General features: G+C 33.1%; 1 protein-coding gene across 1 annotated transcript in view; it reads left to right on the top strand.

Annotated features, from left to right (window-relative positions):
* The window catches only part of LOC145257455 (protein FAM32A-like), a 38472-nt gene that overhangs the window by 18919 nt on the left and 4705 nt on the right, over positions 1 to 14848 (top strand). The window contains exon 2 of the mRNA XM_080115663.1: positions 9924 to 10059. Within this exon, the coding sequence (XP_079971789.1) occupies positions 9924 to 10059 (136 nt within the window). The remainder of the gene's footprint in view (positions 1 to 9923; positions 10060 to 14848) is intronic.

A 14848-nucleotide genomic window follows, 5' to 3' on the forward strand; every position in this document is an offset into this window, starting at 1 on the left:
GAGTTCACGATAGTCCAGCACTGGACGAACTTTTGATTTGTCATGCTGGACTACCGCCATTAAGGGAATCAGACTCTTGGGTGGTCCCAGCTTGTTGGGGTAGGAGATCAGCCATCCATCCTGGATCCATGCCTCAAGTTCCTTCTCGTATTCATTACGGGCCTTGTCGGGTATCGAGTACTCTGCAATGCTATTCTTGAGTTCGGTTGGCGCCCTTCCTTCTGTCCACTTCCACGATGCAGTCCATACTTTTTGGTGAGGGTCGTAGTCCACCTTAAAATCAGGCCGATCAATGTGAACTGCAGCACACACTGGGGTTTCCAAAAATCGCACAGTCCCATCTCTTCCGATAACCACTCCCCCCAGTGCCTTAATAGCATCATATCCCAACAGTACATCGAATCCCAGCAAATCCCCTCGCATCACCAGCACACTAATGTCTGCGGCCACACCAGAGTCTGTGTGGACTTTGACAGTTCCGGCTCCACAGCAAGCTTGCGTATTGCCACCTATTGTGGTTACTTTGATGTTCTGCTTTGTCCAGTTTCGACACAACTTGGCACTCATGATGGTGTATGAGCACCCGGAGTCGAGAAGAGCTGAACAAGGCACTTGGTCCACGTACACATTTATTGTCGGTTGTGCCTCAATTAAATCTTGTCCGGGGAACAGGGCGGCGCTGACGTCCTGTCCCCTGATGCATTTCCCGCACAATTTTGGGATAAATGTCCATAACTACCACATTGGAAACAGCGCGGGCACCTCCGCCCCTTGTTAGTACAATTTCTTGCGAAATGGCCTCGCTGGCCGCAGCAGAAACATCTCCCATTGGTCGTGGGTCCCAATGTTATTGCTAGTGGCCATCTTGGTACGCGCAAGCATGCAAATGCAACCCCGAGAAACTATGCACAAATGCACATACCAGCAATAACATAAGAAATGACATTGCTTAATATCTGGAAAGCTACTTATTTGCGGAAAATTTAAATGCGATATTCGTTTTCAGCATATTCGAAAACCTTAAAAGGTAGTCATTTTAAAGAAAAACGTTAAGGTAGAAGCAAAGTAAAAATTTACAAAATGCATCACAATGAAATTCTTTATCGAACCGCCTAATTATTATTATTATTATTATTATTTAGATATCCTCAGTTAAAAACAAAAATGGTTTGTTTTACAGATTCCAAAAAATGGCCTTGACAATGAGTTAAAAATAAATTCAAGTTTCATGATATCTTTTTTATTTAATTTGTCACCGTGAGGAGGGGGGCGGGGGTTGAGCACACTTCTGTTGCTTTGTGTTCCGGAAGCCACTAGAGATTACCAAACCTTCTTTTAAGACGAGGGGGGGGGGTGAGTATTGTACGTTTTATTGTCACAAGCATTACCACTGCTATTTTTATTTAATCTGTACTGCGTCCATGACAGAATATCAAAACTTTTTTTGAGAGGGGATGAGTTCGCTAGAATGCTGAGGACAGATACTACATTTTGATCTTAGCAAAAAAGCCAAGTAGTTTCCTCCGATGCATTCATTTTTGTTTAGTATTAGCTAAAAAGTATCCATTACTCAATCTAATTTCTTGATTAGGCTATAGTTAAGCAAGTGTTGCCTAATCACTTACTGCACTGTGAAATATTTATTTGTTGAGTAATATGACTTAAATAAGGTGCTTTTACAATATAGTACCCATATAAAAACAATTTATAATAAAACAATGTATTTATATATAATTTTGGAAAAACTGCCAAGTAGTTTCATTTTTAATTAGAAATGACATTTCTTATATAGTATTCTACCTAAGAAATAAGGTACTTGTACACATGAAAAAACAAAAAATCTTACGTGTGACGTACATAAAAGTTATTAAAACTGAAAGTCATGTAATATAATTGCATAGTATGACTTTTAAATGAGAAATAAGGTGCTTCTTCACTATAGCACACAGATGAAAAACAAACTCTTGCCTGTGAGTGTGACGTATGGAAAAGTAATCACAACAAAAAAATTATGTAAAATTATCGAATAGTTTCATTTTTAAATTAGAAATAAGGTACTTGCACAGTATTCAACTAATGCCAAGGTACTTGTACAGTATAATAAATATGTGAAAAAACAAAGAAAATCTTACTCTGTTTATAATCATTATTTAATATTCTAAAACTCGCGTACAAGTATCAAATAATTGTTGATACTTACTTATAATATTCCAAAAATCATGTAAAGTGATCAAACCATCTATATTTAGGTGGCAGTGGGGGAAGTAGTGTCTGTTTTGCTGTCACATAGAAATCTCCCAAGCATTATTACTTTATTTCATATATATTTTTAAAAGAGGGTATATGGAGTCAGTTCCGGGAATGGCTGAAGCAGTTTACAATCTCAAAATTACATTATTTCATATATATTTAAAGAGAGGGAAGGTAAGATGGAGTCAATTCTGGAAATGTCTGTAGCAGTTTATGATCTCACAATTATTTTATTTCATACTAACAGGCCGCCTGGCATTGTCCCAGTTGTAAATATGCTTAAATGATATTTTGATTAATGCAAATTTCGTATATATATTATTATATTATATTAGACCTAATATATAGTAATAATTTAAAAAGTTAAAAAAAAAAAAAAAAAATGTACGCCACCACCGAGAATCGAACTCTTTCACTGTGAAATAATTTTCGATATATTTATAAAAGTAAAACAAAAATTCAACTGTCTATTACTGATATTAGCAGCATTTTATGACCTACAGACATTTGGACAGCTACAACAGATAATGCTCCCTTTCTGAGTTTGACAGGTTTGGTAATCCCTAGTGTTTTCAAATGACTTCAAACAATGCAGAGTGTTATTTTATTCCACTCTTGATTTAATGTCTTTGAACATTTTTTAGATGATCAATGTTTTGAGCAAGATAGGGTTCCAGTTTGATAATGCGAAGTGTGGTTATACTAGAGCTGTATGCAGTTTTAAATAGATGTTTGAAAAGCGGCTAACAAATTTCTTGCTGAGTAATGCTAAGACACCCTCAGCCTTCTCGACAATTTTAAAGATGTGCTTTGTCCAATAGCTGATATCAGGTAATGCTCAGGTCATGTTTACAAGATGCCTTTGTGATATTAATGTTGTGCAACGATTATGTGAATGCTGGATGTTTTGCCTCAAGATTCATGTGGGCAGTTAGATGTTTTAATTTTTTCTTCGTTGGAATCATTTGAGATGAAGCTTTATAATTTATGCATTTATTCCTTTGTGGATCGTAATCCTCATCGTCATAGTTGTTCTCAACGTTTTGGCCAACTTCTCCTCTGGCCTTCTTCAGGTGATTAACCATGACAAAATAGAAATGCTGAGTCTTGTAACTTATCCCAGTAATTACTGCCTCCCGTAGTTGTTGTCTAACCAAGTTTTGACCAACTAATCCTCTAGCTTGCTTGGGTAGGATTGAAACTAATATCTTCAGACAATGTTTACCTGGACTCAACGCCTGTATCCACTGCGCCACAGACCCCAAAGGGCTATCAAGGTTGGATTTTATGGTCTTATAAATCCAATTTTGTGTTTGTATCTGGTCTTCCATTATTGTTGAGTCTTTACTGTTCCAGGTGAGCCTTATCTGAAGATATTGGTTTCAATCTTACCCATGTATACCAGAGGATTAGTTGGCCAAAACGTGGTGAAACAACAACTATGGAAGGCAGTAATTATTGCAAATAAGTTACAAGACTCAGCATTCCTATCCCGTCGCGATTAATCACCTGAAGGCCAGTCGAAACGTGGTGAAGCAACAACTATGAAGATAAGAATAACAGTCCGCAAAAGAATAAATGTACTATTAGATTGTCTACAGTTAGATTCAGTTGTCATCCTGTGATTCATTTCTGCATTGTGATGCAGGTCTGATTGCAGTAAAGATTTATCGAATACAGAAAGTATCCTTTTTATCCCAAGATAGAGCATAATCTCATCTGCATATTTTCAATACTTTAGCACACTGTTAGTTGGCAACTTTTTCTGTATAAATAAAACAGTTGATGTATGTGTGTGAGTAAATATTTAACCAATAAACTCTTAAACATAACCCTGAAATTAACAGTAAATAATTATCATACACCCAAGATGTAAAATCTTTGTTTGGATGGATGAATAATGCCTACATAAATGTCGGCAAGCTGGAATGCAAAATGTTCATTTCAACTTGCCAACATATTTCTATTACTTCTATGCATGTGCAAATTCAAAGGTAGATTGAAGTGGTTTAATTTTAAATCTTTCTTATTTCTCTGGCGATAGCTCAAATGGTAAGGAATGAGGTTGGAGCGCTAAATATTTTTGGTTTCGATTCTAGCAAATGGCATCCAAGTCGTATATTTTTTAAAAACTTTTGAAATCAATACTATATATTAGGTACAATATAATATTCAATAGAGAATTGGCTTAGTAATAATAAATATGAAATCTGCGTGAATTATATTGGTCATGCAGACGGGTTATCAAGGTTAATACCTAAGCAGACACAACCATTGGAGGATATGGTATTAGCATCTATTCAAGCGGAAGTTGAGATAAAAAATACTTTGTGACATGATAAGAGAACTTCCATTAACGCTTGATGAGATTAAGAGTAAGGCAGAGGTAGACGAATTTATTATAATGATGAAAGAAAAAATCAACAATAACCAAGTGGATGGGAGAATCTATTCAATTTGTGATAACGTCCTGTTATATAGCGATAGGGTGGTAATTCCTGCGACACTACAGTAAAGAATGCTCAAGGAATTTCATGTAGGACATCCAGGCATATCAAGAATGAAAAGCCTTATGCACTCTTTCGTTTTTTGGCCAAACATGGATAAGAATATAGAAGAATAAGTCGGAGTGTAGAGGATGCGCATTAGCTATGGAAGCTCCTCCGACTCAATTCGAATTGTGGGCAAAACCGGACCGACCCTGGTTGAGAATTCACTTAGACTTTGCGATACCGCTAGAGAGGTTCTATTATCTCATTGTTGTACACAGCCTATCTTAGTGGCCAGAAGTACTAAAATGCAAGAACCCCACATCCAAGGCAACTATTAACTTCCTGTATGAACTATTCGTTAGGTTTGGGGTAGTTGACTGCATTGTCACAGACAATGGAATGCAATTCACATCTACCGAATTTAAGCATTTTTGTGAGGGTTATCTAATCGAGCATATAACCATTCCACCATACCACCCGAGAAGTAGCGGTCAAGCAGAGAGGTTCGTTGATATATTCAAGAGAGCTCTGAAAAAAGCTAGTGGATCACCAATGGATAAGTCAATCCAACAGTTTTTACAGGATCACGTCGAATGCAAACATGAAAATGTCAAAGACACCTCCTGAGGTCCTGTTTGGACGCAAGATTAGATCAATTTTCCACAAGTTGTTACCAAACCAGGATAGGCCAAACCTAAAAAGAACAATAACAAAAAAACGCTATGAAGTTGGCGAAAAAATCTTCTACAAGATTCACAAAAAGAATAGGATTTTCTGGGAATCCGGCATTGTTGAAAAACAAATAGGCAACATGGTTTATATGATTAAGGGGCTAGATTTTGTGCGCGAACATCACACTAATCAAATGCGGAAAAGATACTCAAACAGTGATGTCCCGAGGAGGACATGGACGTAGTGTTTGATACTTTTCAGGTGCCCATACCAGAGACAACTCTTAGGAATAGGAGGTCAAAAAGAAAACGGAAATCAATAGTTAATTACGGTGAACCCAAAACAGAAACGTTATTAATTAGTGTTGGGCCGATTCCTAAATTTTTTCCGATTCCAGGAAAATGTTGATTAACGATTCCGATACCAAGTACGATTCCGATTCCCATGGAATTGTTGTTTTGAAATATACCATTATATGATTGAAAGTTTTTGTGTAGCGAAAAAATTTGATACAGTGAAAAAGTGGAAATACAATTAAGGGAATTTCGAAGACGATTTGATTTTTTATTTTTTTTCGTAAAATTTCTTTCATTGAAGATAAAAATCCAAACAAATATTTCAACCATGAAGTAAACATGCACCATGAAATTAATAATCAATTTCAGGAGTTATTTTATATATAAAAAAATATAAAGAAAAGGTAAGTCATGATTAATTCAACAAAAATACAATAACATTAAATTTCAAGAGGAATAACATGTTTTTAACTTTTGATATTCATTTTTTTGTTTTATTTTCTCTTTATCTTCAATAACTCTTTAAAATGTAACTTCTTTTTTTTTTTTTTTTTTGCAGCTTCAATCGCTAACTAATTTTTATTCCACTTTCTAGAATATTCTTATTTCTAAATGAAATTTAAAAATATTCAATCGTCTCAAATTATTCCTATTTATTTATTTGACTTTTTAAAAAATATTTTTAACAATAATAATGTTATTTTTTAAATCTAAATAAATTGGTTTATTTCTATATTTATTTTTATTATATAATTATGTACTTATCGTCCTTTAATGTTTATTCTTATTTAATGTCTTAATTTACCTCTTTATTTCGATATAAAAAAGTAAATTTTTGGTAATTGTTTATTTCTATTGTTAAATCAAAGTCATTTATTGAACTTTAGAAATCGCCTCCGCCTTAATGCTGTTTCTGACAACCTTTTTATTTTTATTTTTTGTTAGGGGTTGGGAAACATTTACTTAGGCTCACATCACAGCTGTGATACCAGGCATCGATGAATGTCGACCAAGCCCCTACATTCCTTTAGTTGAACGGCTCTGACTGACTAAGTTAGTTTGCAAAGTTAGGGTTCAAAGGAGTAAAAAAAAACAAAAGTTAAACTTTTTTCCTTTTTTAATAAATTTTTTGCATTTTTTTGTTTTTGTTTTTGTTGTGCAAAGTTCCAAAAGAAATGTTTAATTGCTTCATTCGCAGAATATTTTAATGAAATGTAAATTTTTAAAAGAAAAAAGTACTACTACACTTTATTGCCGAAACTGGAGATGCCATTTTATTTTACGCACCTGCTGTTAAAATGCAAGGGAGAAATCAGTATTTTAAACTATGGGCGAAGTTAGAAATAAATAACAAAAAAAATTAAACTAGATAACCTTCTGTAAAGAACTATGAAAAAAAGTAAATAAAGAAGTGAAAGAGAACATATATCCATAATTGTTTAATTGGAAATGTTTCAATTTAATTAATGAAAACGGGAGAGTTTTTCATGAAACATTTTTTTTATTAAAAACAGAAAATGAAATGACATATTCATAATTGTTTAAATTGGGCGAGCGCCATTTGAAAACCAAAATATAGTTTATCGAAAATTATGATTTATGTATTTGTTAGATAACATGTCTATTAAAAATGATTAATTTTTTGCCGCATAAAAAATAAAAGCATCTGTATTTAATTTCCATGGTAAAAAAAAAAAAGGAAAGTATTATCACCTCTGCTCTCAATCTTAAAAATAGGCAATCTTGTACAATGCATGCATTATGTGTTTAATTTCTAAACTTCATTCTAGGTCATTGAAGCTGTCTTTTTCCAACAAAGTCATTGAGTCCCAAGCACAGCAGTTGATTGCCAATGTTGAAATGAATGACAGCCAGACTCAATTTCATCAGCGAACATCATATAAACATGAACCAATAATGTTTCATTTTTTTTAAGCCAGTTTAGAATTAGCCACCACATCGCTTCTCTCGCCCCAAAAGTGAAACCAGATTGATGGTTTCTCTAATAATTTCATTCCATTGATGCCAAAGGACATGAACACATGTATAGACTGCTGTATTTAAGACAAACTGCTGCCTATCTAGCATCGATTGAAATCTTGTCTTGGGGAGGCTCCATGTTTTGACAAGTTTCTCTGTCTGACCTTTACTCCTGATCTGAGCTAGAACATGTACATCAGATTTGTTGCCAACGCTGCTGAAAAAATGGTGGGATCGTTTTACAGCTCCAGTAGATATCTCACTGATGATGCAATTCTCTACCTGTATAAGAACCAAGTACGTCCAAGGATGGAGTACTGTTGCCACATTTGGGCAAGAGCTGCTAGAAGCACCTTACCCTGCCTTGAAAAGTTCAAAATAGACTTCGTAACCTAGTGGGAGATGTCCTTTTCTCTTCCCTACAACCTCTTTTCCACAGAAGAGACATTACAAGCCTGTCTTTGCTTTATCCTTATTTTCATGGCAAGTGCTCGTCTGAGCTCCAATCTATGGTCCTTCCTGGCCTTTCACAAAAAACACTTGTTTAGCTGAAACCACTAATAATAATTTCCCCTACTCTTTATCTGTGCTTAAACTGAAATGTAGATTCCATGAACAAAGCTTCTTTCTTAGAACTACACACCTTTGGAACTCTCTTCTGTTTTCCTGTTTTCCAACCGATTGCAATCTGATTGTCTTCAAGTCAACAAGTTCTTGATGAACCGTCCCCTTAAGTAATCCAATTCATCAAATTTTCACTACTAATGATTGCTACAATATTTTCCTATTGACTACTGTATACTCATTAACCCTTATCTTTGAGTGGCCTCCAGGCCTTGATAAGTGGTGACTCCTTTGTAAAAAAAAGAAAAAAAAAAACAATTGGCTGCATTTCAGAAGGAAGATTCCTGATTTCAACAGCTCAATTTTTTCTATGTTCACCCTTTGTCTGAAAACATCCATATTGTAGAGCAAACTCAGTATGGATGAGTGTTTCTTTCTGAGAATATCTCTCGCCATTGTCTGAGGGAGAATACTAGTGATATTTTAGCTTATAAAAGAAAAATAAATACAACAAAAAACATTCGATTGATTTGACTAGCAATATTTTATGCTACACAGTTAAATCATGCTAGTACATTCTCCATGTTGGGCAAATTAAGACAAAAATATTTACACTGCACATAATATTAAGTTAAATCTATCAAACAGTTTTGTTATGACAATGTCATTTACTGGGGAGAATATCTTGTGTCCATGTTGTGGGGTTGTTTCTGGAATAGTTGTTACATTCTGGCACAGCAATCAGCTCCCCAAGTATTAAATATAAAATGATAAACACATCCCCTTTAGAGCAAGAGGTCGATATGACGCCTGCTGGCTGGTCTTCTCTTTGAGTTCTTTGTTGGCGTCATTACTGATAGGACTACTGTGCTGGAACTGAACGCTGTATGAAATGAGCGGCAGACACATTTTCCTATAAAAATAGAAATTTATTTAAATATTTAAAGAACATTTTCTTAGAACTCAGACATTGAGCTGAGCTAGGGGACCGAATGGCATCTAAAATCCAACATTATCCTTTTCTTTGTGATGAAAAATGAGAGAGATACATACATATGAAGAATAAAGAGACTGAGATAGTATTATTTTATTTTTTTTATTTATTTTTTTCCCAAATCTTGGGTGCGGTCAAGTATATTTAACCTTTTACACTTGTCTATCCCGATCGCTTTGACCTGGCTGAGATTTTATAAACATCTGTAACCTGAGCCAAGCTGATTTGCACTAACATTTCGAGACAAAAACAACTTTGTCTCCTCATAAGTACAATAAAATAAAGGTAGAAGGCTCTTAAATGTGCAGAGCTCACCAAAAAGAGCTCTTATCATTGTGCCACATTCAGACATCAAATATGCTAACAGTTTATAAAAGTATTTTGATAAAATAAACCAATTTATCCTTTATGATATGCAAAAGTGAAGAGAGTATATCGACTGAAGAAAACATTACTTCAGACTCCTGAAAATTTTCTAATACAGAGGTATGGAATCTGATAAAATCTCATTCCTAATTGTGGAGATAGTTTTTAAAACCCCCAAAGCAAGTTTTCATACTGATAAGATGTAACTAGAATTTTATTTACGTGTTATTTCTTTACTGTAAAAACAATGAATTTGATGCTTTAACGAATCCGTTCAAATTGTATTTTTTATTTGTTTTAAATTTTCAGAAAAAAATCAAAGAAACATTCCAAAGAAATTACTCAAGTTACCAATGCTACAAATGTTGAAGATCCAACTTTGAAGAAAGTCATTAATCGAAAGACAAAAGCAGAAATTGCATTTGAAAAAGCCAGAGAAAAGAAGGTAAACAATGTTTTTCTTTGGTTGTTGTTTTATTTGTTATACACACATACACCCACCCACACACACACTAAAGGAATATCTATCCTGGGATGAGCAAAATTAATTGCAGAACAGTTTTCTATCACTTGTATGTTCCCTTGCAAAGATATAATGCTACTAAACCTCATGTCTAGATTCCTTATTCCAATTCAGGTTAAAATCCATTACATAATTTTGATTCTAGAAAATGTCTAAAATGTAAGGGATCTTAAGAAATTAAAATTCAGAGAATCTTAATCAGTGTTTAATAACTATGCATCTAATTTTTTCAAATCTGAAATATTTGAATTTTCAAATGGGAAGTTGTTCCCCCTAAAAGCTCTTTAAAATACCTCGAAGAAACTGAAATATGAGAAGCATCTGTTAATTGATGTCTAATACCCATTATTAAAATTTCCCAAAAATCAGAGGTATCTGAATTTTAACAAAGTTTCTACCTCTTTTTTATTCCCTTTGTATCAAACTAAATATAACCTACATTACAACCCCTTATGCCTAGCAGCTGTGTTCCAAAATTCATAATGATCGGTTAATTAATTTAGGAGTGAATTATGTACATATAAACATACCTAACATTATATAGCAAATGATATAAAATCAGATAACAATGCACAAAGATAAAAAAACAAACAAACAAGGTGTATTACATATTAAAAGTGAATTTTTTTTTCCTTTACACAAAGTAAAGAGGAAAAAATTGTAAATTTTATTATACTTTATTTATTTATTTTTTTTTTTTACCACGTGGTTGCTATGTAGAGAAAAGCAGTATATATTTTTTTATTACAAAGGAAGACAAGTATATATATTTTTTATCTCCATATCTCTTCCAAAATGATTTTTTTTGTAAGAAGTGGAAAGCTGTTTCAAAGAATCTTTACATAAAGTGAAACATATTTTCTTTTACACAAACAAAAAATAAAAAGGTTAATTTCTTTACACAAACTAAGAAGCTTAATCGAGTTCTGCCCCCCCCCCCCCCCCCGGAAAAGTTAATTTTTTATTTTGTAAAACTACTCAAAACCACTTTGGATTAATACATCTTTTTATTCCTAAAGTAATTGACTATCCGTTTAGTTCAAATCTTAATATTCTTTAGGTAGATTCTTTTAGACAGCAGAGAAGAATTTTGAATAGAACCCTTTATTTACTTTACGGAGGAAACATGCTCTTATTCCATCAGCTATGATTGGATAGAGGTCCTAAGTAATTCACAATTGTATTTTTCGGTCACCCACACTTACAAAAAAATATCACTTTGCAATTGAATTTTTCCAAGTACTCTAACCATTACGCAAGAATCTGTTATATCGATCAAAACATGAAGATAACATTGAAGACAAGAACAGTAGTCTGAAGAATCAAAATAAGGCTGATTATAATGCTTGCCTTCATGAAAGCAGCAGCTTCAACATCTCAGCCAATCAGAACAAGCCCCACCCCTCCTCCACAGTAATACAATTAAAAAACCTTAATGCCACAAACTTAAGCAACCCCCCCCCCCCCCCCCAAGCAAATTTGTTGGCCTGTTTCTCAAACATATGACTGCAAATAAAATTTCAAAACTGGGAGCTAATGAAGAAGGGGAAAAACATACAAGGTACCTTCAATAAGTTTCCAGACTTTTTTCGTATGGGTACTTTTATTGATAGTGCACACATGAAACTCTAGTTCCCTTTGAAGTAATTTCCTCTGGTCACAATGCACTTGTACCGTTCCAACAACTTCTGGAAGGCTCCATGGAAGTTCTCTTGTGTGAGTGTGTCAATGACCCTTATCACAGCCTCGTTCATCTCTTCAATTGTCTCATAACAACAGCCTTTAAGGTTTTCCTCGAGTTTAGGGAATAACCAGAAAATCAGAAGTCAAAAGGAGCAAGGTCTGAACTATAGGGAAGGTGAAGAACTGTCTTGATGTCCATCTTGGTCAAAGAATCTGTGATCATGTCTGAGCATCCTTGGGACAAACTTCACGTAAATCTACTGCATCTTCAGTTCCTCATGAATAATTGTATGTACAGTTCTCACACTGACATCAACATGTGTATTTATTGTCTCTATAGACACAACGACCCTTATCCATGAGATTTTTTTATTTGACCAATCAACTCTGGTGTTCTGACTTCCTTACTCTTCCCACACATCTTTTCATCCCTGCCTTCCTTGAATCTCTTATGCCATTCAAAAACTGATGCTTAATTCATGCAACATGGTCCAAAAGCAATCTTAAGCATTCCATATGTTTCTATGGCATTTTTTTTTTTTTTTCAAGTTTAAAACAGAATTTTATTGCATATAATTCTTCTAAAGTTTCTTCACATTCAGATTGCATTTTTTAAATTCACCAGTTGTGACAATCAGGGTGTAAAATAGGGTGTATTCCAATTCCTGCTGTAGCAGTTCATTTGAACCTAATATAAAAATTGGTCAATCATCTCTTAAGATGTATAACCAGTAACATACTGAATTTTCAAGAGTCTATGGAAACTTATTTAAGACACTGCGTGTTTAAAAATTTTTTGTTGGTTTAAAAAAAAAGAATGCACTTGTCATCATTCATTTTATCATCTTATTTCCCTTGGTTAGTCCTGACATTTTCTTTATACCAAGTAAAGATAAATTTCTGCAAACTTTAAACCAGGGTTGCAGAGTTGAACGTTTTACTTGTAAGAATGCTCAGTTCTTGTCCAGAATTCCCACTATATTGGAAAAACAAATCAAGAAAAATCTTGTATTATATATGTATCTCCATGATGAAACAGAAGTATCATATTCCAAAAATCACATAAATCGATCAAATAATTTTATTTTTAAATAATAAAATCACATTTTATGAGTAACAAAAGAAAACAATCTGAAAAAAAAGAAAATTATTTATAGAGGGAATTCTGGACAGGAACCAAAGGTTTAGTCAGAAGTTTTAATCCAATTTTGAATATTACTGAATATTGATAACTTTAAAGAGTCAGATATTTTAGAATTCTACAAATCAATAGTTGAACCTGATATTTTCTAACTTTGCAACCTTGCTTTAAACATTGTGCTTATTTTTCTTCTCTCATCTCCATATTTATTTCTCATAATTCTGACTTCGGTTATTTTGTTTTTTTGCAGATTTAATTCATTGATAAAAGTATTTTTTCATGAATCTTCCTGAAGGATATTTGTTTATAAATATTTTGTGAATCAGAAGAACAAGTGACTCAGTCCACCGCAAACAATATTAGATAAAAAAAATTAATTTTTCTAAAAGAAAAAGAATGCATCAATTAATGTAAAGTAATATCTGCATGTGTATAAAAGTGAGAACACATCTCAACCTATATACTCAACAAATTTTTGATTTACAGACTTGAAATTTGGTATATAGGGTATTCAGGCATGTGAAAAACTTTTTAATTTGTTTTCATCCGGAAAAAAGGGCTTCTAAGAATTGAAAAATTGGTACTTTGGGGGAGTCATCATATTTTTATCTATTTATCAGTTATTTCATGAATGCACATGCATGGCCATGAAACAGGATAGCTTTTTTATGTTGAGAATAAGTAGGCTTGAATAACACTTTGTAAAGATCAGGTCTAATAGTTATTGTACTTGATTCACTATCTTTAGATTTTGGTTTCGATTTCAGTTTGAGTATTTTTTTTTTTTTACTTACAAGAAATGAACTGTTTAAAAAAATAATAAATAAATAAAACATAATACTTGCTTGCACATGTCTCGGTTTCTGTATTCATGAAAAAATAATATTTATGCATATTTTAAAATCTGGCAATGCTGGGCGGCCTGCTAATATTTTTATAGTACTAAAAACAAATTTAAAACAATATTTTATTTATTACTTACCTGGCTATAAAATACACTTAAATATATTTTAATTCATGCATATTTTGTATTTATTATTACTGATTTCAATTTTTTATTGAATACTGATATAGTACTGATTTCCAAAGTTAAAAACAAATGACTTGAGTGCCATCAGCTAGAATTCAAACCAAAACATTTAGCACTCCAGTCCCATTCCTTACCATTTGAGCTATTGCCAGATAGATAGATTTAAAATTAATTGAAGTTCTGAATGAATTTGTGCATGTGCAGATGTAATAGAAATATGTCAGCAAGTTGAACTGAACATTTTGTGTTTCAACTTGCAGACATATTTCTGTATGCATTATTCATCCAAACAAAGATTTACTTGTTATAAACCATCCTTGGTGTATGATTACTATTTCCTGTTAATTTCAGTGTTATGTGAGCAGTACTTTAAGAGTTTAGCAGTTAAACATTTTCACACATATACATACATACATCTACTGTTGCATTTACATAGATTTTATGCAAAAACTGGTTAATATATGTAAATTTTTTATTGGACACTATTTGCTGTAGACTTCTGAGTCACCAAATATTTTTAAAATATTATGGCTGTGTAATACAATCTATTCTATAAAATGAAGTCAGTTGGATTTTTGAAGTTAGACTCACATAGTATTTTAGCTGACAAATCAAACTTTACTTCTATCTAATTTCTATTTGTTGTACTATATTATTGGTAATATAATAACATGCTTAGCTACAATTCTATAAAGAAAAGTATTGTTTCTGACTGAAATACTGATAATATGGATACATTTTTACACAAGCAGCTAAACAAGAAACAGTTTATGCCATTAATCAAAAAACATATTTCACCATTTTCCAATCTATTACAATTGCTGATTGAGAGAAAATAAAGAAAGAACGAGAGCTAG

Source organism: Euprymna scolopes, chromosome 3, assembly GCF_053919585.1.
Source record: "Euprymna scolopes isolate OS-2025 chromosome 3, ASM5391958v1, whole genome shotgun sequence".
Taxonomy (NCBI): domain Eukaryota; kingdom Metazoa; phylum Mollusca; class Cephalopoda; order Sepiida; family Sepiolidae; genus Euprymna; species Euprymna scolopes.